Source organism: Trichomycterus rosablanca, chromosome 6, assembly GCF_030014385.1.
Source record: "Trichomycterus rosablanca isolate fTriRos1 chromosome 6, fTriRos1.hap1, whole genome shotgun sequence".
Taxonomy (NCBI): Eukaryota; Metazoa; Chordata; class Actinopteri; order Siluriformes; family Trichomycteridae; genus Trichomycterus; species Trichomycterus rosablanca.
The window spans coordinates 45,791,432-45,817,179 of NC_085993.1; the positions used below are offsets into that span (position 1 = coordinate 45,791,432).

A 25,748-nucleotide genomic window follows, 5' to 3' on the forward strand; every position below is an offset into this window, starting at 1 on the left:
ACTCTGCTCTTACTGGTGCAATGTGCAATTAATGAAGATTGGCCACCAGACTGGTCCAATTTAGCCATGAAACCTACCACACTAAAATGACAGGTGTTTCAGTTATTTTGTCCAACCCCTGTATATATACATTCCATTTTTTTCATTTATTTATGAAAATGTGTGATGGTATGGATTAAATCGTAGAATTTGTGTATCATAACACCCCTAGTGCAACCATCATCCCTGGTCTCCCCTAATTACAGTTCTGTTCTTGGCTTTAACAGGTGATTTCAGTGCACCTCAAAAGTAACAGGTAAGAAAGGCTCATATTCCACAAAACTCAAAACTGGTAAAGATAGTTCCCACACAAACAAACTTTTAAGGAGATTAATTCGTAAAGTCGAATTAATTCAGCCATGGATTGAAAGCTGTGAGGACTTTTAAAACAGCTTCTACTGTTATGTACTTTATATACAAGACAACTAGTAATAATATGAGGAAGTAAAGCTGTTCCCAGTCAACTGTGTGAGGAACCAGGAAACAACCTTCCTCTCTGCGGTTTTCATCGTATTTCCTGCCTAATATAAAAAGGGATTAAAATAACAGGATCAAGACACTGAAACCCCTCAGCAGCAGTTCAGAAATAACTCAGACTTCACACAGAAATCATTACAAACGCTTGTAAAAATACGCGCTATGTACAATACATTTAAATGGCGCCGGTTCTCCAAAGCGGCAGAAACGACGAGGACTGGATGTCAACATTACCAGAGGAACTGTGGGACATTCCCCTGACTGACCTAACCATACCAGGTGGGATACTTCAGTTCTTTGTATATGGCTGTAATGAAATGAATGAAACACACACAGGTTAGACTGTAAAGTGCTACTCAAATAGTAAAATAATGCTTCACTGTCCAAGTATACAACATTTACAGTTGTGACAGTATACAGTCTAAGCAATTGAGGTTTAAGGGTCTTGCTTAAGGGCCCAACAGTTGCAACCTGGCAGAGGTGAGGCTTGGACCGGCAACCTTCTGATTACTAGTCCAGTACCGTAACCACTAAGCTACAACTGCCTTAAACTATTATTGTTTTTATTATTGTTTTTTATAGTACTACATTTGCATTTTCAGCATTTAGCAGACACTTTTATCCAAAGGGACTTACAGTATACAGTCTAAGCAATTGAGGTTTAAGGGCCTTGCTTAAGGGCCCAACAGATGCAACCTGGCAGTGGTGGGGTTTGAACCAGCAACCATCTGCTTACTAGTCCAGTACCTTAACTGCTGTATTAAAATAGATACCTATAAATATATGAGCCATGTACATTGTGTGACTGTCTCAGTGTCCTATCATGTTTAGATTCATTTCTTTACATAAAAAGTACACATTTCATGGTTTTGTGGTGGGTTTATTGTTACCTGGTGTTCACCATGTTATGTTGGGTCTGAGGACCCCTAAAATCTAACAACCTCAGCCTCTGATAGCTATAGCCTTTGCTTTCCTAAATAAAGCAATACGTTAACATAAAAACATACAATTTCAGACCAAAAGTGAAAAAAAACCCCACAATTTATTTAGGATATAATGTAAATAACATTGACATTCTACTGCTTTGTTTTTTCGCTTCTGGGTGTTGGGAACATTGTTTCATACTGGTCAAAAAAGACTTGTTAATATTTGCTATGACAGTGGGTGTAGTATAGTGTTTTTTAACACCCTCCCCTCATTGACAAGCATGGCTGTGATTACAAATAGCAAAAAAAAAAAAATTTCTAACCAAATTATGTTATTTTACACATTTTGTTAATTATAAAACAACTAACAATTCTCTTATGGACGTTAGTTTAATAACAAATTTAATTGCTTTGTCATTATCAAATAAAACTAAATTCTATTTCTCTGTATGGTCAGGATTTTCTTGCCTTGCACCACAGGAAGAAACAAACAAAAACAGCACAGACCAACATTAGCTGTTTGCTGATCTAAGCTGGTATCTGATGACAAATATTGATCTGTTGATGATTTAGTGGTTAGTGCTGGTTTTGTATTTAATACACAGCAAATGTTAGTATGGCAAGAATACTGTAAAACAGCATAAGCATTATAAAACAATAAATTTTTTAGTTTTGATAAATGTATGCATTGCCGTGATTTATTTATTTTCTGAGTTGCTAAATTTTTAGCCAGCTCAACAGACTTTAACTGGGCTTAGTTGCAAAGGTGTATGTTGTGCATTTAAGGACTGTCCCAAAAGATTCTTATAGATTACGCTGAGCAGTAAGCAATGTTATCTTTTTGACAGTGCATTGTGGAATTACTGTTATCTTGACCTAATTAAAGTAATACCAAGCATTTGGCATACCCCACACAGGAAGTCATGATGCCATGAGCTACTGTCTGGATATCACCTCTCCACTGGTCAGATCTGAGTCTGATTCCTTTCGACTCCTGGATAGACTTTTCTACTGTATTACCCGCCCCATCATTTACAAATGGGCCACTACCCAGGTATGTATCCCTTGACTTAACAGCAAATATGAGGGATCTTTAAAAAGTTTTCGCACTTTTATATTTTGGTTGGAAGCGGTGAGGGTGGGAGGAGTAGTAATTGGTCGTGTCTGAGAGAGCTTATAGTCCGGATTTAGCGCCATCTGCTTTTCACTTTTTTGGACATTCAAAGAAGCTCTCCGGGGAAGAAGATTTTTATGTGATGATGTAAAAAGCAGCGGTGCATCGGTGGCTACGCCTCAACCAAAAACACATGGCATTAAAAAGTTGGAACGTCGCTGAGAAAAATGCATCGGAAGGTGACTGTAGAAAAGTGATGTAATTTGTTTTTACATCAAACAAATTCCTAATAAATAGAGTGTAACCCTGGTACATGCAACTGGGGATTTTAGGATCACTGGGGTTTCACAGTGTTCTCAAAAGAATAAGCACAGAGGCGTATTAAATGAAGTGGTATTTTTCCATTTTATAATTAAAGGTTTACTAATAACCACCTAACATCTAAATAATATTGCAGCTAAATCCACCTTCAACATGTTAAAACATGGAACAGTTTACTTTAACAAAGTCTTTAACCTTTGTTTTTATTTATACAGGTAAAAAACATTGTGGAGCAACTACAAGCTGGTGTCCGTTACTTTGACCTTCGAATTGCACACAAACAGAATGATACTTCTGATGATCTTTACTTTACTCATGTTATCTACACCCAAGTCACAGTTGTGGTAAGCCTGTGTTGGCCTGATGTGCATTTCATTCTTCTATTTATAAAGTGTGTGATAATTAAGAGAAGAGGAACATGCCCACTGAAACATTCTCGTATGCTGTATATGTTACAGGAAACGCTACGCTGTATTGCTGAATGGCTCAAAGCTCACCCTAAAGAGATAGTCATCCTGGCTTGTAGTCATTTTGAGGGGTTAAGTGAAAACATGCATGAGGAATTTATTTACTGCCTAAAGAAAATATTTGGTTTAAAGCTGTGCCCTTCCAACGTAAGTAAATCAGAGAAATGATTAATAAGTACACTGAAAAAACTTCATGCCAGCATTTAAAAATCTAATTAGTATTATGAATGTATGACCAGTTACAACAAACAATATTTTTAAACATGAGAAAAAAGAAAAGATGTTTACTCTAAGTTCCTAAAGCCAAAGTACCACCAGAAACATTAGTTAGTTATTTACATTAGTTAGGGAATTGGACTTGCTGACATGAAAAGGTGTTATAGCTGCAAAGGGGGGCAACTTAATTTTAATGCCCAATGTTTTAAAATGGCATGCCCAACAAGCTAATAGTCAGCTAATATACTTTTGGCCATAATAGTGTACCTCCTAGTAAAAAAAAACTTGACCCTATTTAAGTTACACCACAAGTTCATTGTTGGTTTTCTGTATATGTTCTGTGTAAAAATACAAGCACCTTAAATGCTATATAGTCAACACTCCACTTGGTAACAGTTAACTTAAGAGAGAAGTGAAAAATATTTTCTAAATTTTGCCAACACATCTCATTCTCTTTTTCTATTTATTGGCTTTGTCTCTTTAGAATTAGGTGTCTTAGCTCTCGTAACTGTAAAAACAGTAAAGTTTAATTCAGTACAAGAAAATGTTTTAAACGTATTATTCACAAATGCTTCAAGTCACAGATAAAGATTAGGTTTGAAAATGCTGGAGTACTCCTGTAAAGAAGACATTTTTTTTTTTAAATGTAGTCATTTAGATTTATCATTGTTTGCTTTTAAGGCTGATATTACCTTGCGGGGTCTGTGGTCATCAGGCTATCAGGTAATTCTTTCATATGAAGATCAGACAGCAGAACGTCATAAAGAGCTATGGCATGAAATCCCTTACTGGTGGGCGAACAAGGCCAATGCTGAGGAACTTCTTCTGTATCATGAGTTTCAGAAACAGCAAAGTCGTCCAGGTGAGAGGCAACTGTAGCATACTTTACCAGCTGCAAATAGTTCCATGACTTAATTGGTGGTGGGGACAATAAGATCACCTCTGTCACCTCTGTGCTGAGTCTATTAGCCTAAATAATATTTGGTCAGTGGTGTTCCTAGGTCGGTTCCCCTTGAGTCAAGTCAAATTGTACGTAGTAACAATTGGTCTGTAGTGGGTGCTCAGGTGGCACAGGGGTAAAACATGCTAGCCCAGTACTGCTGACATCTGAGCTTCAAATCTCAGTGGTGGAATTGGCCAGTCGGGTGTCTACACCAACATGATTAGCTAGGGTTAGGCCAATCCGAAAAGAGAGTTGGTTGAACAGCCTTGCCATTGGGAGGTCCACTTTTCAGTGTGCTCTCAGTGTCAGTTCCACACCCTCATAAAAATAGGGAGGACTGTGCCAGTAAATGTATTGCTGCAAAATGTGCCACCTAAAATAGCCATTCTTGTCCAAAGGTTTGGATATCCCTGCTCATATTAAAAAACATTCTCTAAAGGAAACTCAAATATGGCATTTTCCTGCAATTTTATTGCACATTATGTTTGCACATGATGCATCTGTCCCCATATGGTAAATTCAGCACACAGTAATTGTGCATTCCGAACATGACAAAGTTTGTCCTTTGTAGAGTGTGTATTTTACCCACTTACTAAATCAACAAAACTTAGAATTTATACATTTTTGTGTGTATAAAACATGTATGGCTAATAAATTAGCAGTCGAATGCAAAGGTTTATGTTGTGTGTTGAAGAGCCCTTACTGGGACCTGAAAGTTTGTATCTACCTGAAAACAGCATTGGAAACTTGGAGCCAATGTTGATTATGATCATTTTTTGGCCAATAAATGTATGTGTGGATATACACCTTATATCTACTCAAAGATATCATTACTGCAGCAAAGAAAAGTTCAGCACATTCAGTAATATCCTCTTTACCAGTTTTAATGGCATACTTCTTGTGTTGTCTGTGCAGAAGGCTTTTTTGTAACAGGCCTGAACTTGACTGCCACCCGATGCTTCATTGGTTCCAACCCACAAGTGTCTCTGCAGAGCCTGACCATGGAGAACTGGAAGTGTGTAAGGCGTTGGCTGGAGGATCAGAAAACTGGATCTGAGTCGACAAGCCTCAACATCATTGCAGGGGATTTTATTGGCTGTATTCCGTTATGCCCAATTGTTATTGATCTTAATAAGAGACTGCTTAATAAAAGTGGTCATTAAGGCAGCTCAAGAATTGCTAAGCAAAGACATTCTTAAACACAACTGTATTTACTTGAGTTCATACTGGCAGCGGCACAATGCCAAGAGCCCAAAAGTCATTATGCTAAGAGGAGTAGAAGCAAATATTATGGCAGTTGTAGCCTAGCAGTTAATGTGCTGGATTAGTAATCAAAGGTCACTGGTTCAAGCCCCATCACTGCCAGACTGCTGCTGTTGGACCCTTGAGCAAGGCCCTTAACCCTCAACTGCTCAGAATGTGCAGTCACAGTACTGTATGTCACTTTGGAAAAAGGCGTCTGCTAAATGCTGAAAATTTATTAAAAACAAGGAACAGAGTCATTAACATGTCAAGGCTTCATATACTTTATTTAAATGTGATCATGAAAGGTTGGACAGCTACTCCAGCCTCACTTTCCCAGGATGCCTTGTTTTTCAGTCCATGAAAATTTTATAGCAGTTTATCTCAGGGTTCTGTAGGCCGCTGGATTTTCTTCTTACCAGTATCATTGAACCATATCTTTTTGGACCATGCTGCACAATATATAAATAAATAGTTTTAAGGATAAACAATGCAGCCCAAGGAAATCTGGAAATGCAGTAGTTACTGTAATCCATAGTCAAAATCTGGTGATTCCTCTTGGAAGGGACCAGCTGTAAACATGAGTAAGCAGCAGCCGCATGTCAAGTGAACTGTGATTTGGATAATGTGTGGCAAAAATTTGATAAATAAGTAAAAAAAACCAAAAAACACTGCTGATGGGGGCCTAGGGTAGGAGAACATGAGAGCAAGTGAAGTTGGCTAAGTCACTTCTGCATACACTTTCAAATCTGTACACACATAATTTTTTATCCAAGATGGATCATATTTATAATATATACATACACTGATCAGCCATAACATTAAAGCCACCTTGTTTCTACACTCACTGTCCATTTTATCAGCTTCACTTACCATATAGAAGCACTTCGTAGTTCTACAATTACTGACTGTAGTCCATCTGTTTCTCTGCATGCTTTGTTAGCCTGTTCTTCAGTTCTTCAATGGTCAGGACCACCACAGAGCAGGTATTATTTAGGTGGTGGATCATTCTTAGCACTGCAGTGACACTGACATGGAGGTGGTGTGTTAGTGTGTGTTGTGCTGGTATGAGTGGATCAGATACAGCAGCGCTGCTGGAGTTTTTAAATACCGTGTCCACTCACTGTCCACTCTATTAGACACTCCTACCTAGTTGGTCCACCTTGTAGATGTAAAGTCCGAGACGATCGCTCATCTATTGCTGCTGTTTGAGTTGGTCATCTTCTAGACCTTCATCAGTGGTCACAGGACGCTGCCCACGGGGCGCTGTTGTCTGGATATGTTTGGTTGGTGGACTATTCTCAGTCCATCAGTGACAGTGAGGTGTTTAAAAACTCCAGCAGCGCTGCTGTGTCTTATCCACTCATACCAGCACAACACACACTAACACACCACCACCATGTCAGTGTCACTGCAGTGCTGAGAATGACCCACCACCTAAATAATACCTACTCTGTGGTGGTCCTGTGGGGGTCCTGACCATTGAAGAACAGCATGAAAGGGGCTAACAAAGTATGTAGAGAAACAGATGGACTACAGTCAGTAATTGTAGAACTACAAAGTGCTTCTATATGGTAAGTGGAGCTGATAAAATGGACAGTGTGTGTAGAAACAAGGAGGTGGTTTTAATGTTATGGCTGATCGGTGTATATATGTTTACAGTGAATAATTGACTTCAGAAATAGAACACAATTATTCTGGCTCGCAGACAAGCCGTCTGTTGCTAAGTGACCTGGAACAGTTTCCTGTAGCGGCCATATGCAGCAGTACTGATGAGAACCTTGACATTGGCAGTGCAGTCATCAGAGCAGTCATGAATCTCCTGAACTGTAGCTTCCTTATATAACCACCTGCATATAAAACACACAAACACAATGCCTGAGCACAAATCATTGGGATTTTATTGATTGTGACATGTATTCACTTTCTTACCTCAACTGAGGGCTATTGAGCTGCACCTTCAGAATTATGGTCTGTTTTCCAGTTGACCTTACAACTGCTTCTTCAACTTTCTGTTTTAATTCCTCTAATCCCAGTTCATTTAGTGCTGATACGGACACAGCCTCAGGATCAGAGGACTCGTAGCTAAGAGTTGATCATACAGACAAACAATTTAAACATTTCTTGGCTTATATTTAATCTGATGTCTATCAAGCATTTGGACATCAGTGTTTGTCTTTAAGGCCTCACACAGACATGTTTTTGTACTGCAGTTTTGTAAATCATTTATATATTCAGACCTGTCCTATTTTGTACGTACTGTGAATGTAACAACAATTTTTATCAACCACCAAAATACAGACTTGTTTTCCATGTAATGGCAGCTTACACAATGTCCAAAAAGTATTGAACACCCCCCTTATGACCCTAATTGGATAAGCGGTTAAGACAGTGAGTGAGTGAGATTGTGACAGGTTCAAAATACAGTAGCAGCAATAATATTAAAACATCAGCCCTTACCTTTCAATGAGGTCGATCTTATTGTGCACCTCGATTATGGAGTTCATGAGTCTTTCAGGGATCTGAAGATTCTTCAAGATGTTTAGCACATTGACTTTTTGGTTCACAGTTTCTGGATGACTGATGTCTCTCACATGAACAATAAGATCCTGACCAAAAAGGGGATGTTATCTAGAACATTCTATCTAACTTTAATCATGTATTATAGTTGAAATAATAGTACAGTATGAAATTCATTGAGATTCTTTAGGTACCTACAGAATGTGCAACATCCTCCAATGTGGCTGAAAAGGAATCTATGAGTTGGTGGGGCAGCTGAGACAGGAAGCCAATCGTGTCCACATACAACACGGTCATATAACTGGGCAGCTGTCCTGCATGTACTGTGACATCTAAGGTGGCAAAAAGCTGATCTTTAGGCTGGAGACCAGCATCACCGGTAAGAGCTTTGATGAGCGTGGTTTTACCTAGGGAGACAAAGCAAGATGTGTTCAGTGCTTCAGTTTGTCAGTTTCAGCTTTATAGTTCAGCTAATTGTTGAAGAAATGCATCTTTATAATGCTTTTAATACATTTGTGTCTACATTTGTAGCATATGAATATTAACCATGGACAAGAAACCTGTTATTTGCCCGTTACTTTATAATGGAAGCTTATAATTTTCTCTAATAGATAAATGCTTATCAAAAATACCACACTTTTACTAGATTATGTGTATATTTTTTCCAGCAAGTATTTGTACATTCTTCTGCTCTATTCTTGGTGTTCACTTGAATTATCACTTGTATAAGTTACTTGTATAAGCTGTGTGCGTGGTGTGAAAATCAGCAATTAAAGCACTAAGCTGAATATCTTTTCTTTACTTTGTTTTGAATCTGGATAAATTAAAAGAACAGTGCTTGTAAACCGTTCTCTCATGTTGGTCTCATGATAAGACTTTAAACATTTAGCGTCTAATGGTTGTGGTTGATAATCTGTGTTATTTGAAATAATTACACATTTCAAACTCTGAATTTAACTGTGCACAGGCTTTTGTTTAAAGTGCATTTTACATATTTTTCTCATCATGCAGAATTGTCAAAATATTTGTCCTTTGCTATTTTCTCACACTCAAATACGATTAATAATTCAGGTAACAAAGAAACTGCCAGAGTATTACATTGTGTAATAAATACGGTACTTTCAGCAATGACTGTGAACCATAATCTTACCACAGTTAGTGTAACCCATTACAGCAACGATGGGAAAGTCCCGGTGTTTGCGCTGTGAGCGGAGCAGATGCCTCTTCTTCCTTAGTCGCTCCAGTGCAGAACGAATTTTCAGCTCATGCTCCTTTAACAACCTTTGTTGCACCTCATACAGAGTTTCACCTGCACACACCAGAGGAATGTAATCATGCTGCATCTCTCACATTTTACTGCATTTCATTTAAACACAATCTAGCAGGTTTATAGAAAAATCTACTGAAGCACAGACCCTTACCTGAACCCATGATGTACCTTGAACCTCCTCCTTGTTGATCCAGATTTGCAACTTCATTTTTTAGTCGTGACCTTGGGAATCCAAAGGGAAACACAAATGTCACAACGTTTACTGTGCATCAAGTTTGGTGCTGATTTTACATTTACATTTACATTTTCAGCATTTAGCAGACGCTTATATCCAAAGCGACTTACAATTATGACTGTACACAATTTATTTTGAGCAATTGAGGGTTAAGGGCCTTGCTCAAGGGCCCAACAGTGGCCACCTGGTAGTGGTGGGGCTCGAACCGGCAGCCTTCAGATTACTAGTCCAGTACCTTAACCACTGAGCTACCACTGTCCCTAATTTTAAGGAGGCATTAACTAATTATCAACTGATGACAATAAGGCAGACTGGACAACTCAAATCTTAATGTTACATATCCCTGTTTTACCAACATTTAAACAAAAACAATTGCAGTAGTGTTTGTTTGCTCTGTCATATTTTTTAAAAATGTTGTTTATTAGTATCGTACCTAAATACATTTGCTAAATCACCCACCCCAGCACATCTATGCCACAATGATATACGTGTTTGTTTTAACCTGTTTTACACTCACCTGAGCAATGGTATCTCTGCCAGCGAAATCTGCAGTTTGGCTTCTTTTGTTCTGGCGTTACGACGAAAAATGTGCAGAACCAATGAATATCTGTCAAAAACCTTCACCCCCCAGGCTTCTTGCAGCTCTCTCTTAAAGAACATAAAACATCATGTAATAGTAAATGTAATACAAAAACCTTAAAATCTTTAAATCCTTTAAATACAAACCCCATTACCGAAAAAAGTTGAGATAATTTGTAAAATGCAATAAAAAGAAGAATCTGTGATTTGTTTATTCTCTTGAATCTTTATATAAATGATAAACCAAAGAAAATATTTTTCTGTTTTAACTGATCAATTTTGTATTTTGTAATTATAAACTGACTAAAGGTGACCTGTCTGGGGTGCTACCTTTCGCCCATTTAATTGGACCCATCGCGACCCTAAATAGGATAAAGCGGTGGTAAAACAGACAAACACTCACCTCTGATAATGGTGACAGGCGCTCAACATTTACAAAAACAGCTGTAACACCAGGTGTTCTTCTGATTCTCTCTACACAAACAGACCGCAAAGGAAAACAACTTTAAATATAACACATTTTAAATAAAATCTAAATCTGTCTTAGCAATAGAGGAGAAGTGAGGACCTGTGAGCGTCTGGAAATTTCCCTTGCCAAAAATCCTCTTCTTTTCTGGTGTTTTGGTGGAGAGGATGATCCTGTCCACAACTGTCCAGTTCTGTAAGGTGTTTACCAAACCAACAGCCTCTGCCATTTGAAGATCAGCTGCAAGACAATAAGACACACCATTTGGTCTTTTGTTATATGCTATTACCTGACAAACTATACATGAAGAGTAAACTAATAAGCCATCTTTAAATTATACAAATTGTGTTATTGAAAGAAATAATTCTACAGAGCTCACTAAACAGAGTTGCCATTTTTACCCATTAATCTACACTTAACCACCCATAAAACAAAGTAAAAATATGTTTTTGAAAAATTTATTACAAATTAAAAACTGAAATGTCTTATTCACAGAAGTGCCTCTATTTAATACTTTTTCTCTATTCAAAACTGTCAGTCTCTTCAGAAGCAGTCTGGGCTTTTGCTGGACCACTTAAAGACTGCTCCATTGTTGTTTTGACTTCATGCTTCGGGTCACCGTCTTGTTGAAAAGTGAACTCTTACCCCTAAGTTTGCTAACAATCAGAATGTTTTCTTCAGTGATGTAGTCTTAATTGGTTACGTTCATCCAACAATATGTTCTTACCAGTCTCCCTGTCCCTAACCCTGAGATACACCCACAGTGTTTCTCTGTAGGTATGGTATTTGCCAGGTGATATGCAGACAAAAAATCACCTTTATATAGTCACAAAAAACCCAGATGGAAAACATGCTGAACTCATCACAGAGTTGAGTAGTTGTACTTATACTCTACCACCTGCCCCATTTTGTTGTCATCTGAAAAATATATAAAACACTTTGGTGGCACACCTAAAATTTACACTGCCGGAAAAAACCTGGGATTTACTACCATAAACTACAATTTTTTTTGCAACATGTACATCACTGCAGCCCTAATCAGGATTAGATTAGATAAGATTAGATTCAACTTTATTGTCATTACACATGTACAAGTACAAGGCAACGAAATGCAGTTTAGCATCTAACCAGATGTGCAATAAGCAGCAAGTGCAGGATTTACAGTATCTACGATATACATTATATACAGGATATGTGCAGTGGTATGAACAAGATATACAGGTAAATATATAATTTAATGTATCAGGATTTTAACATTACTAAATATAATTAATAGATACATATTATATTTCAAATAATGATTAATCTATAAACTTTCCCTGATGGTTGTCACTGCAGGCCATGATTCTCTCTGCAAGTCAGTATGAGCTGTAATGTTGAGATATTAAAGAGAACCTACCTGTAGTCAGGTGCTGCTTCTTTCGTCCCCATTTGACATCAGGATGGACGATGAAGACACTGTGGTCATCTTCACCTATCCCTGTAGGAATCTGCTGCTGAAATATCCTCTCAACCTCAGTATCCTCTATAAAGTCATCCTCAATATCTTCATCCTCCTCTTCCACATCATCATCATCATCATCATCATCAGGGCTGGTAGTTTTACTTTTCCATTTACAAACACTTAATGAAAAAGTCCTGCTGGGTGAATATTTCTGAAGTAAATGAATACCTCCATGTCCAGTCTTTGGGATCTGCCTAAGGTTTCTGCACTTAAAGGGTTTTATTTGAGTCAATGGTAACTTAGCAGATGTTGAGTGGATTTGTTTCTTCCAGGATGAACAAACCCTCCATGAAACCCTGTTAAATAAGTGCTTTCCTATCATACAGTACGTTGTTGGACCCATTTACTCCCACTGTGTTGTATGTAACTTTAATTAGTTTTAATTTTATGCTGCATTGTGTCCACTTGTTTTAATTTAGCTTAAAACTTGCATACCATAATATGAAGTGTAGGATATTTGGCTAGATAGCAGGCTGACCTTTTGTGTTAAGTCCGAAACCGTGTACTTGCATACTCAGTAGAATGTGTCCACCTGTGGTAACGTGTTACTCTCCTATACTATGTAGTATGTAAGTACGCTAGCACGTAAAAAGTACTTGTTTTAGCATAATAGTGGCATTACCAAAGTAATGGAGTGTTTTCTTCTTTACTGTATTAGTTGTTGCCTAACCGACGTTCTGGAGATATTACTGCACCCTACTGCTAAAGTGGAGCATCGACGCTGAACGATTACCAGATGCACTATATTAATTTTACCTTTTAATGATATTAATTCAGTTTCGAGGTATCAAAATAATCATCTAAAGTATAAAGTTCAAAAGGTTAAGAAACCCTCCAATAATAATACACTTCAACTACAAATTTGAATGTGTGTCACTCTGCAATGGATATGCACCATGTTCAGGGCCGTTGAAGCCTAGTAGTTAAGGTCCAGGACTAGTAATTGAAAGGTCACTGTTGGACCCTTGAGCAACCCTCAATTGCTTAGACTGTATACTGCCACAGTACTGTAAGTTCTTTGGATGAATAAAGCGTCTGCTAAATGCCATAAATGTCCAGGGTTGTTTCCACCTTGTATCCAGTGTTTTGGAGGCGCTGGACCGACCGCAACCATGACCAGGATAAAATGATTTCTAAAAATAAAAGAATATTAGTGGTATCTGATAATTAGATGCACAGATGTGTTAAGTCTTCACAAACTTGGAAAACATTAAGAGTTGTTAAGTTTATTTTTGTGTGGTTCTTGGACTTTAATGGGTGCAGTCAAACTATTTCTATTCATTTATAAGAGCACAAAGAAGTTACTAAGTGAAGTCAGTCTTAATGACTAACAATTAATTATTAGGCCATGCCACAAAGTTAAATGACATTATAGACCTCTTTAACACCACCAATCTAAAGATCTAACATGCTGTATGTATATTTCAATCATCATTAAGTCAAAAGCAAACAAAAAAAATCTCAAGACAGCAATGCCATGCAGTGTCGTTTTTTAAGTAGAACAAATCATTAAAATCTACATTTACAATCTAAGGAAATGAAATAAATGGCGAAGAAACAAATTATTATTATTACTATTTTATTGTCGTTTATTATTAATATTATTGTTTTAATGAATTGATACTGTAGGACTTTTATATGACTTACTAGGACTTTTATTGAAAGAACATGTTTAATAAGCGAACGAAAGCGCTACTCTGTGATTGGTCGGCGAAAGGATGGTACAGTCCCAAATAGCTAATAGTTCACTAGCTGGCGCTCAAAGTGCATCACATATACCATATAGCTAACGTTCCTATGTAGAGGGAGTGAAGCAATTTGGAACACAGCCGAGTACAGTCGTTTGTATTTACAGTCTTTAAAAGGTGAAAAACTATGGCGATGACAAGTGAGTGATCAGTTTATAGTTTTTAAAGCATTAAAATTGAATTTTATGAATGTGTAGCGGGTTTTACTGAGACTGTAGCTAAGTGGGAAGTTAGGAAATGCATTTCTATGTTCAGACCTTCACTGACTACATGTTAAATGCATAGCTAAATGTAATGGTAAATATAATATTACTTTAAATGCATAGCTAAAATATAATGGTAAATATAATATTATTTTAAATACATAGCTGAAATGTAATTTAAATATAATATTACTTTAAATGCATAGCTAAAATATAATGGTAAATATAATATTACTTTAAATGCATAGCTGAAATGTAATTTAAATATAATATTACTTTAAATGCATAGCTGAAATGTAATGGTAAATATAATATTATTTTAAATACACAGCTAAATGTAATGGTAAATATAATATTATTTTAAATACACAGCTAAATGTAATGGTAAATATAATATTATTTTAAATACACAGCTAAAATGTAATGGTAAATATAATATTACTTTAAATACACAGCTAAATGTAATGGTAAGTGTAATATTATTTTAAATACACATCTAAATGTAATTGTAAATATAATATTTTAAATACACAGCTAAAATGTAATGGTAAATATAATATTACTTTAAATACACAGCTAAATGTAATGGTAAGTGTAATATTATTTTAAATACACATCTAAATGTAATTGTAAATATAATATTTTAAATACACAGCTAAAATGTAATGGTAAATATAATATTATTTTAAATACACAGTTAAATGTAATGGCAAATATAATATTATTTTAAATACACAGCTAAATGTAATGGTAAATATAATATTATTTTAAATACACAGCTAAATGTAATGGTAAATATAATATTATTTTAAATACACAGTTAAATGTAATGGTAAATATAATATTATTTTAAATACACAGCTAAATGTAATGGTAAATATATTATTTTAAATACACATCTAAATGTAATGGTAAATATAATATTATTTTAAATACACAGCTAAATGTAATGGTAAATATATTATTTTAAATACACAGCTAAATGTAATGGTAAATATATTATTTTAAATACACAGCTAAATGTAATGGTAAATATATTATTATTTTAAATACACAGCTAAATGTAATGGTAAATATATTATTATTTTAAATACACAGCTAAATGTAATGGCAAATATATTATTTTAAATACACAGCTAAATGTAATGGTAAATATATTATTATTTTAAATACACAGCTAAATGTAATGGTAAATATATTATTATTTTAAATACACAGCTAAATGTAATGGTAAATATAATATTATTTTAAATACACAGCTAAATGTAATGGTAAATATATTATTTTAAATACACATCTAAATGTAATGGTAAATATAATATTATTTTAAATACACAGCTAAATGTAATGGTAAATATATTATTTTAAATACACATCTAAATGTAATGGTAAATATAATATTATTTTAAATACACATCTAAATGTAATGGTAAATATAATATTATTTTAAATACACATCTAAATGTAATGGTAAATATAATATTATTTTAAATACACAGCTAAATGTAATGGTAAATATATTATTATTTTAAATACACAGCTAAATGTAATGGTAAATATAATATTATTTTAAATACACAGCTAAATGTAATGGTAAATATATTATTTTAAATACACATCTAAATGTAATGGTAAATATATTATTTTAAATACACATCTAAATGTAATGGTAAATATATTATTTTAAATACACAGCTAAATGTAATGGTAAATATATTATTTTAAATACACATCTAAATGTAATGGTAAATATATTATTATTTTAAATACACAGCTAAATGTAATGGTAAATATATTATTTTAAATACACAGCTAAATGTAATGGTAAATATAATATTATTTTAAATACACAGCTAAATGTAATGGTAAATATATTATTTTAAATACACATCTAAATGTAATGGTAAATATATTATTTTAAATACACAGCTAAATGTAATGGTAAATATATTATTTTAAATACACAGCTAAATGTAATGGTAAATATATTATTTTAAATACACATCTAAATGTAATGGTAAATATATTATTATTTTAAATACACAGCTAAATGTAATGGTAAATATATTATTATTTTAAATACACAGCTAAATGTAATGGTAAATATAATATTATTTTAAATACACATCTAAATGTAATGGTAAATATATTGTTATAGCAGCAGCTTGGTGTTGTGAATGAAAGTTTTCCTTTCAGATGAATTATTAAAGTACCTACAACGCTGAAATCTTACTTTATTGTATCGTTTTGTAAATTATTAATGCAGACATTTCAAGGAAAATCATGATGTTTGGCTCTTTCTAGCTGTGGAAAATGTATTATGCCAAAGATTTGGCACCTAGCAGTTATCCATTAATGCCTGATTATACATATTAACACAAATAACCTGACATGGAACACAAGATTTCATGCATTGCTACACATTGTGAAGAAAGTAGTAAGCAATTACATAATAAAATGGAAACAGCACATTAAAACAGTAACACACATTAAAACAGCTGGAGAGTAAAACACTGTTCAATCTGATTTCTAGATAAACAGTAGTTACTCAACTCAACTCAACTCCACTAAACGAAATGGAATGTCAATTGCCTGACCTCACACATACAGTTTTGATTGAATAGACACAAATTCCCACAGACAATCTCTAAAAGAGCTCTATCTATGTGCTTGACTGGTCTGCCTTCAGCCCAGTTTTGTTCCTTACTAGAAAATTATGCGAAATCATGAGTAGGAGAATCAGGCAATGTCAAGCATGGACTTTTAAACAACTGTAGTTTTGTATCAAGAAAACATAGGCCAAAAATCCACTTGCAAAACTGTAACAATTAGAATCAATTCCCAAACCACTACAAAGTCTTATTAATAGGAAATGTGATGTAACACTGTGGTAAACATAACTCTGTGTTGCAGGCATCAAATTCAAAATTTATATATACAAAATACATATAAGTTGTCAAGTAAAAACTTTGGAAATCTTTTCTTTGTACTTTTGTGTGTGACATTGTAGAGAGCAACAGATGGGCTACAGTCAGTAATTGTATACCTGAAAAGTTTAAATGTATGGTTGGTGTAGCTTAAAATATTTAGTGAGTATGTGTACCTAATGAAGTGCTCGATTAGTGTATTGAAACATACAGAAAAAAACATTTAGCTTCTTGCTGCTTAAAGTAGTGTTGGACTTTAAACACTAAAAAAGTACTAACAAAACCTGCAGATCTGTCAGAAAGCATATTATGACATAATTTATTACAATTTATAATTCATGTCATTGTATTATTCCACCCTATGTTAAAAACTAGTTTCCATTTGTAGTACAGGGGAGTTTTGGCCTGTGTTTATTACCTTTTCTACAATATAATTTTTTTAAAAATACAAGGGTACATGATTAAAAAAATTTTCAAGAATAAAGCAGCTAAAGAACGTCATGGACAAGAAAAACAGAAAACTGTTTGTTGTCCTGGTTAAATATTAACTGTGGCCTGTTTGATAAAAAGGTAAAGAACCAGAACAGGTCAGCTTATTAATGATGTATAAATTGTAACATTTGATTTGTCTCATCAAATATCAAAAATGTTTATACTTGTGATGTTACCAAGATGTCAGTTTTGCTTTGTCTTTCTGTCTGTCTGTCTTAAAGATGCACTGCTATGCTGAAGTATTTATTTAAATTCCCCGATTTGTTTGATTCCCTTGCTAGGTGGCCAGGATCCTTTCTTTGTGGAGTTTGCATGTTCTCCCTGTATCCATGTGGGTTTCCTCCGGGACCTCAAGTTAAAGACATGCAGTTAGGCCAATTGAAGCTACTGAAATTGCCCTAAGTGTAAGTGTGTGTGTGTATGTGAATGTGTGTGTTTGTGTCTGCCCTGTAATGGACTGGTGACCTGTCTGGGGTGTTTCCTAGCTTTCACCCAATGAATTAGACCCACTGCAACCCTGACCTGAGGATAAAGCGGTGGTAAAACAGACAGTTAATTTTTATAACTGATTTTATAAAGCTGTTAGCAATAGGTGTTGCTAAACCTTTGACCAGATAGTGTATTTCAGCTGATGAATTTTTTGGATGCTGAGTAATAAAGAAAATGAAAATATTTTACAGAGTTTCGTCTGGCAGTGGTGCAACTGCACGTAACAAAGTTAAAGGCTGACAACTTAAACCGCGCTAAAAGACTGGTGAAGGAGGCAGCAGGCCAGGGGGCAAAAGTCGTGGTGTTACCTGTAAGTGAGATCACATGATTACATTAATGATTGTCTGTCTACTCTAGACCTTTATTTCTATTGTATGATGTTAGCAATGTTGATTTTTATACAAGTGATTGTGTTTCTGTAGGAATGCTTCAACTCTCCATATGGAACAGGTTACTTTGCAGAGTACGCTGAGAAGATCCCCGGACAATCAAGCCAGGTGCTGTCGGACGCTGCTAAGGAGTGTGGGATATACCTAGTTGGCGGTGAGACTATTAAAGGGGTCACACTGGAGAAATCTGCATTTTCTGTACTTTAGACTGTTTGCATTATACCAAATTTGAATACAATTTAAATCTTAATGCATGTTTTAGTTCAGCAGTGAAAACTTTCTTTATTTTACAGTTTATTTATGTATCTGTGTAAAAAGATTCAAACAACGAGATTTACTCTTAATTAATTCTATAGCAAGGGGTTTCTCAGCCTTGGGGTCAGAGCCGCACACAGAGTCACCTGGGTTTCAGATTGGGTAACAGAAAATTTTTACAAACAAGATAAATTTAACACGGAATATTATAAAACAATTTAAATTTATAAATTATGTTTCTTGTGTGCCATAATTTTATTAGCTTATGCTATTTATTCAGTTCAGAGCTCCTGTCGCTGTCATGAAAATATCAGCTACATAAATAGTTCCAAAGGCTCACGGGCGGCACGGTGGCTAAGTGGGTAGCACTGTCGCCTCAGAGCAAAAAGGTCCTGGGTTCGATCCCCAGGTGGGGTGGTCCAGGTCCTTTCTGTGTGGAGTTTACATGTTCTCCTCGTGTCTGCGTAGGTTTCCTCCAGGAACTCCAGTTTTGGAGATACTAAATTGTCCATGACTGTGTTCGATATAACCTTGTGTGAACTAATGAGCCTTGTGTAATGAGTAACTACCGTTTCTGTCATGAACGTAACCATAGTGTAAAACAACAAAAAAGAGATTCACTAGGCTAAAATTTGGTCAGATATGCACCTATTCACAGCACTGTGATGGATAGAATAGCCCAAGTTTCACACAACTAAGAAATTATGTCTTATAGTAGTACATTCTGTCCTTTAGAATAATATTAAAGACGAATAGTCAATATATTGTAACCCAGTCCTCCCCAACTATAATCACTGGCTATTTGGACACACTTCTGTTGGCCCCTTTGACACACTTTCCCTTAGACAAGCTGCAGCTCATGCAATGCTAATAGGCTTGTCAGTTTAGTTAAAAAGAGGCCAAAATTTCCCATTTCAGCTGCATAAGCACACAGCCTTGGATTGGCTGCCACTTGATGATTGTCAGAGAAGACAGAAATGCTTTTACTCCAACTGCAAAATATGTATGTTTATGTTTTCCAGGATCCATACCTGAGGAGGATGGAGGGAAGCTCTTTAATACCTGCACAGTTTTTGGTCCTGATGGTAAATTACTGGTAAAACACAGAAAGGTTAGTCAACTAAAAGTATTTTTTACCAATAAACATTATTCCAACAAAAATATCACAGATCACACCTTTTATAAGTGTTAAGATCTGGTCACTGTTGGAGTTTTCATTCATTTTAGTGACCCTTACTGTCCTGTGCATTATTTGGTCTATAAATAAACACATGCAAATTAATATATAAAAAAAAAATCTGCATCACTTTTAGTGGAGGACTTTTAAAACATTTAATTATGCAAAAAGTGTTTATACATCATCATTAAATTAGGGATAAATACAAAGCACTAAGCTACTAAAAATAGAAATTGTGATCTATTATTGAGGATATGTATTAAAAGAAATATAGGAATGTATTGTTTGTTTGTTTATTAGGGTTTTAACGTCATGTTTTACACTTTTGGTTACATTCATGACAGGAACGGTAGTTACTCATTACACAAGGTTCATCACTTCTCAAGGTTATATCAAACACAGTCATGGACAATTTAGTGTCTCCAATTAACCTCACTTGCACGTCTTTGGACTGTGGAAGGAAACCGGAGCACCCGGAGTAAACCCACGCAGACACGGGGAGAACATGCAAACTCCACACAGAACGGACCCAGATCGCCCCACCTGGGGATCGAACCCTGCTGTGAGGCGACAGTGCTACCCACTTAGCCCAAATATAGGAATGTAAAATAAAGTGCTTACTCTGTGTTCTCTCTGCAGATCCATCTCTTTGACATTGATGTCCCTGGAAAAATACGTTTTCAGGAGTCTGAGACATTAAACCCAGGCAACAGTTTATCCATGTTTGAAACTCGTAAGTGTATAAAACCAAGCCTTTATGTAAATGAGATTTAATAGTAGTTGAATAACCTCTATTTCTTTCCCAGCATTCTGTCGAGTGGGAGTGGGGATTTGCTATGACATACGCTTTGCTGAACTTGCACAGATCTATGCTAGGAAAGGTAAGTTGGCAGTTGCATGCATTGCAAAACTTTAAACGGTGATGTTAAATAAGCTTTATTAAAAGTCTGACCTGCAAGCTAAATGCTCCCTGTGGTATACAGCTTCACTCTTGGCATTGGTTTGCAATTTTCACACAAGGGCTCCAGATCATTCATCACTAGTGCAGGCGCCTTGAGCAGAAAGCAAAGGGCACACATTTACAGTGGCAATAAATGTGACTTATTCCCTCCATGACTGTGGCTCTGTGCACAACACAAGGTCTATGAAGACATGAAGGAAAGCTTGGTTTAAAGAAACTCCAGTGACCGGCCCAGAGCCCCACTGAACAGCTTTGGAATGAACTGACACATTAATTGAGGCCTTTTTAACCAACATCAGTACCCAGCCATTCAAATGCTCTTCTGACTAAATAGGCACAAATTCCCACACACATACTTCAAAGTCTTGTGAGAAGCCTTATTGGACACTGATGTTATAGCTGAAATGGTCACATGGAGGTCACTCTATATAATACCACTTGTTTTTGAAATTGGATGTCCAACAAGTTTATAGTCAGGTGTCCAAATACTTTTTGCTATATAGTGTATGTGAACAGACCTTCTTTTATGTACTTAATCCAGAGCTGTGGTAGGTCCAGGGCTACAGGTAAATCATTTATTAAAATGTAGTAATCGTGTTTAAGAATCAGAGGTTAAGAATGAAACTGATTAACTGTTAAGTTGAGATGTTTTACAGATGTAATTCATGCTCGAGTGTTAAAGGAAAAAAGATCTATATTATTTGAATGTATAATATTTGAATGTATGCATTTTTGCTTAGGAGGTGAACAATTAAGCAGTTTTACAAATTGTTTAATGCAAATATTTCTGACTATTGGATAGCATTAGATTACAGGATGAGTGAGGAAAACATGTGGATGAAGCCAGATTAGTGATTAAGTTGTTTTTATTCGATAGATTGCCAGACAAAATGGTGCAGGAAATAATTAGCAGATCTTGAGATTTATTCATTTATAAAATGATAAGATTACATGGGCAGTCATGCCACTTTTCTGGGTTTGTGAAGGTTTTTGCAAAACAGCCCAAATTTTACAGGCGTAGCTAGAATATAAATGAATTTGAAAAAACTAATAACTGTACATCAAACTTTAAGCGGTGATGTTAAATAAACTTTATTAAAAGTCTGACCTGCAGGCTAAATGCTTCCTGTGGCCTGCAGCTTTTCTCTTGGCATTTTTTTGATATTTTCATTTTACCCAAAGGTGTCATTGATAAGTACTCTTTATTGACATCCATACAGTAGTACAAATATTATATTTGAATTTAATCATGCCACTTTTCTGGGTTTGTGAAGGTTTTCGCAAAACAGCCCAAATATTACAGGCGTAGCTAGAATATAAATGAATTCAAAGAACTAATAACTCTACATCTAACTGTCCATCTTCTATTTGCTGTGTGTAGGTTGCCAGCTGTTGGTATATCCTGGTGCCTTCAACATGACCACAGGGCCAGCTCACTGGGAGCTGCTCCAGAGGGCACGGTCAGTTACTCTGCTCTTTACTGCCAATTCAAAAGTAGTTTGTATTATTAGTTTTGTTTTTTATTTTACAGTAGGCAAATTTTCATGCCATTTGATTTAATAGAACACTATGGCACCTTAAAATAGTATGTATGTTAAACTGATGTAATATGTTGTATGTTTTGTCTGTGCTGTTTTGTCTGTTATTAATTGATAATAAAAATGGTAAAAAGAAAATGGATCCAGAAAATGTACAATATTTGCCATATACACTCAACTCACTGAGCACTTTGCTAGTTATATCTGTCTGCTATATACATTTATTAACTATTTTTGTTAAACCATACCTACCGTACTTGGTGTGTATACAATAACTGACTGTAGTCCATCCATTGCTCTGGACCATTCTCAGCACTTCAGTGACACAAATATGGTGATAGTGTGTTTGACTGGTATGAGAGTAGCAGGTGCAGCAGTGCTGCTGTGATTTTTAGGACCCTTAATGGCAATGCTGCTATACAGTCAACAGCGTTGTGTAACTAGACAGTGTTTACTGATGAAAGACTAGAATAAGATTAACACACAGTTCTAACAGGGTGTGTGTTCATAATAAAGAGGCCAGGAAGTTTAAACTGTATAGTAAAATCCCAACAACACTGTCAGTTTAGTGCTGAGGATGGATCACAATGTAATCATCTGGTCAATTAGGGTCCTATGGGTGTCCCTTACATTTGATAAATAGGGTACCTCACAGACGAGACCAACTCTTTTGATGATTTTTATTTAATTTCATTTAGCTATCACATTATGCACAACTTGGCTGATTTTCTTTCTTTCTTTGTGTAGGGCAGTGGATAACCAAGTGTATCTGGCCACTGCTTCACCAGCAAGAGATGAAAGTGCCAGCTATGTGGCTTGGGGTCACAGCTCTGTTGTCAACCCTTGGTCAGTAATTTTACTCTGCCCAGGTTTAAACCTTATGTTTTGTTTGGGTCTTTAAATGTTCCTTCAGGTAAAACAGTGATTAAACACTGTACTGTACTATTCTTGTATATTATACTTGGCTAAATATTTTGCTACAGAATGTGAAAGCTAAACACCATGACTGGTGACCTTCAGCTGTGTGGCATTGTGTAAGTAATACTAACTGTGTTCTTTGCTCTTGTAGGGGCGAGGTAATCACGAAAGCAGGGTCAGAGGAGTCTGTAGTGTATGCTGATATTGGTGAGTTTTACTACTAAAAAAACACAGCCTTGAATCCAGATGTGCAGCTCTTTAAAAATGAGTACATAGAATAATGATCACAGCATATTTAGGGCAATGGTTATTAATTTAATAACCTAAATAAGCACAAAACCTGATTTTATGTTACTTAATAAAAGTAATTTTTAAAAAGCGTGCATGTTAATACACCATAGCATAGATTCTAGTTTCTTAAACTTTACTGAAGGAATGGAACCAATAAAACAGAAAAAAATTCAGGAATGGTCATGAGTGCTGTCCAATATACTGGCCCTCTGCCAAAATCTAATGACTTAGATTTAAAGAACTTAGCTTATGATTCAGTTTATTAAACTTTTCGGTGAGCACTTGCCCTTGGAATAGAGACACTGTCACCCTGGAGAACACCACTCCTTTTAATGTAGAAATGTTTCATCTGATTAGTAAAATAGTCAGGATATTATAGTGTTAATTTGATTTGCAGTGCCTGTTTATTCTAAGGGGGCATGGACTATAAAATAATTTAAATAATATTAATCCCTCATGTCAGAAAGTGTATTAATAAAAAGGACCTCGCTGTATGAACATCATGTTTCTATTTTTTTCTATTTTTGTACAGACCTGCAGTACCTGGCTGATGTACGTCAACAGATTCCAATCACAATGCAGAGACGCGAAGATATATACAAAGTAAATGTTGTTAATGAAGAATGAGTTGTGGTTTGATTGTTAAATGTGCCTGGACTTCGGTTTCTTACACCGTTAGACAAATGTTCACATCAATGTTCATGTATTTGTCTCAGAACATAAAACATATTTTAGTTGTTAATCCTTGTGTCCTGTTGACATTGACTTTATTGTTTTGTTCTTTGGAGTTCCAGAGACCCCAGTTTTGTGTGGGTAAAATACAATTATATCAGCCTCCTCTACAGGTGTGCCATCCTCTGCTGGGTGCTTTCTCTTCTCCCAAACCCCTAGTCCGGAACTGTTCTCTTCTTTGACAGTCTGTTTTGAACCTGGCTCATGAACATTTTTGCCTTTTGGTTTCTGCATCTGAGTTAAATGTATGAGAATTAAGTATTGAGGCCTGACACAAAAGAACGTTCTGTAAAACAATCAATTCATTGAACATCTTTTCCTAAGACAGCTTCATCACTTGACAAAACCTAATGCTATGTTCTGTACAATTCCCATGTGCATATAGGCTATAGACAACATGAAAACTGTAACTTCCCATAATGCAGTTCAACTCTTCACAAGTCAGTCCTTCAACCCCAAATAGAAGTCTGGTAGGCGTGACCCCCAGTATCCCCAACATTACAATATACACTGATCAGCCATACCTACAGAGCAGGTATTATTTAAGTGGTGGATCATTCTCAGCACTGCAGTGACACTGACATGGTGGTGGTGTGTTAGTGTGTGTTGTGCTGGTATGAGTGGATCAGGCACAGCAGCGCTGCTGGAGTTTTTAAACACCTCAATGTCACTGCTGGACTGAGTAGTCCACCAACCAAAAATATCCAGCCAACAGCACCCTGTGGGCAGCGTCCTGTGACCACTGATGAAGGTCTAGAAAATGACCATCTCAAACAGCAGCAATAGATGAGCGATCGTCTCTGACTTTACATCTACAAGGTGGACCAACTAGGTAGGAGTGTCTACTAGAGTGGACAGTGAGTGGACACAGTATTTTAAAACTCGGTAGCGCGGCTGTGTCTGATCCGCTCATACCAGCACAACACACACTAACACACCGCCGTGTTAGTGTCACTGCAGTGCTGAGAATGATCCATCACCTAAATAATACCTGCTCTGTGGTGGTCCTGTGGTTGTCCTGACCATTGAAAAACAGCATAAAAGGGGGCTAACAAAGCACATAAAAACAGATGGACTACAGTCAGTAATTGTAGAACTACAAAGTGCTTCTATATGGTAAGTGAAGCTGATAAAATGGACAGTGAGTGTAGAAACAAAAGGTGGTATATTGGGCGAAATGCCCAATATAGTGATGTAAAAATCACAAATAAACATATTTCACCAACTAGCTTTATGTAATGTTAGGGTCTGTCAACAGGTGTGTTCTAGAATGGCAGGAAGCCAAGTCCTCAGGTACACAGGTACACAG

General features: G+C 35.9%; 3 protein-coding genes across 3 annotated transcripts; 2 read left to right on the plus strand and 1 right to left on the minus strand.

Moving 5' to 3' along the window:
• The first annotated feature begins 507 nt into the window (after positions 1-507).
• Positions 508-6,446, plus strand: si:dkey-66a8.7 (PI-PLC X domain-containing protein 1). Its single transcript, XM_062997054.1, has 6 exons — positions 508-795; positions 2,360-2,496; positions 3,093-3,221; positions 3,336-3,491; positions 4,242-4,422; positions 5,419-6,446. Exons 1-6 carry the CDS (start codon positions 696-698, stop codon positions 5,664-5,666), a joined length of 951 nt encoding a protein of 316 aa, XP_062853124.1. The 5' UTR covers positions 508-695; the 3' UTR covers positions 5,667-6,446.
• A 912-nt stretch (positions 6,447-7,358) lies between these two features.
• gtpbp6 (GTP binding protein 6 (putative)) lies at positions 7,359-12,831 on the minus strand. Its single transcript, XM_062998156.1, has 11 exons — positions 12,826-12,831; positions 12,215-12,527; positions 10,918-11,055; positions 10,753-10,823; positions 10,288-10,418; positions 9,687-9,757; positions 9,416-9,574; positions 8,464-8,672; positions 8,206-8,354; positions 7,678-7,830; positions 7,359-7,595 (listed from the first exon to the last, which is right to left on the minus strand). Exons 1-11 carry the CDS (start codon positions 12,829-12,831, stop codon positions 7,469-7,471), a joined length of 1,527 nt encoding a protein of 508 aa, XP_062854226.1. The 3' UTR covers positions 7,359-7,468.
• A 1,290-nt stretch (positions 12,832-14,121) lies between these two features.
• On the plus strand, positions 14,122-24,449 carry nit2 (nitrilase family, member 2). Its single transcript, XM_062997979.1, has 10 exons — positions 14,122-14,207; positions 18,370-18,488; positions 18,601-18,721; positions 19,845-19,933; positions 20,639-20,732; positions 20,806-20,880; positions 22,342-22,420; positions 23,246-23,344; positions 23,568-23,623; positions 24,240-24,449. Exons 1-10 carry the CDS (start codon positions 14,195-14,197, stop codon positions 24,332-24,334), a joined length of 840 nt encoding a protein of 279 aa, XP_062854049.1. The 5' UTR covers positions 14,122-14,194; the 3' UTR covers positions 24,335-24,449.
• The last annotated feature ends 1,299 nt before the right edge of the window (positions 24,450-25,748 follow it).

Coding starts and splice junctions, on each gene's coding strand:
- si:dkey-66a8.7 (XM_062997054.1), top strand. CDS start 696: ATGGCGCCGGTTCTCCAAAGCGGCAGAAACGACGAGGACTGGATGTCA. Junction 796..2,359: donor GACTGACCTAACCATACCAG/GTGGGATACTTC, acceptor TACCCCACACAG/GAAGTCATGATGCCATGAGC. Junction 4,423..5,418: donor GAAACAGCAAAGTCGTCCAG/GTGAGAGGCAAC, acceptor TTGTCTGTGCAG/AAGGCTTTTTTGTAACAGGC.
- gtpbp6 (XM_062998156.1), bottom strand. Junction 10,419..10,752: donor GCCTGTCACCATTATCAGAG/GTGAGTGTTTGT, acceptor ATGTTCTTTAAG/AGAGAGCTGCAAGAAGCCTG. Junction 9,758..10,287: donor GCAGAGATACCATTGCTCAG/GTGAGTGTAAAA, acceptor TGGATTCCCAAG/GTCACGACTAAAAAATGAAG.
- nit2 (XM_062997979.1), top strand. Junction 22,421..23,245: donor GAGCTGCTCCAGAGGGCACG/GTCAGTTACTCT, acceptor TTCTTTGTGTAG/GGCAGTGGATAACCAAGTGT. Junction 23,345..23,567: donor AGCTCTGTTGTCAACCCTTG/GTCAGTAATTTT, acceptor TTGCTCTTGTAG/GGGCGAGGTAATCACGAAAG.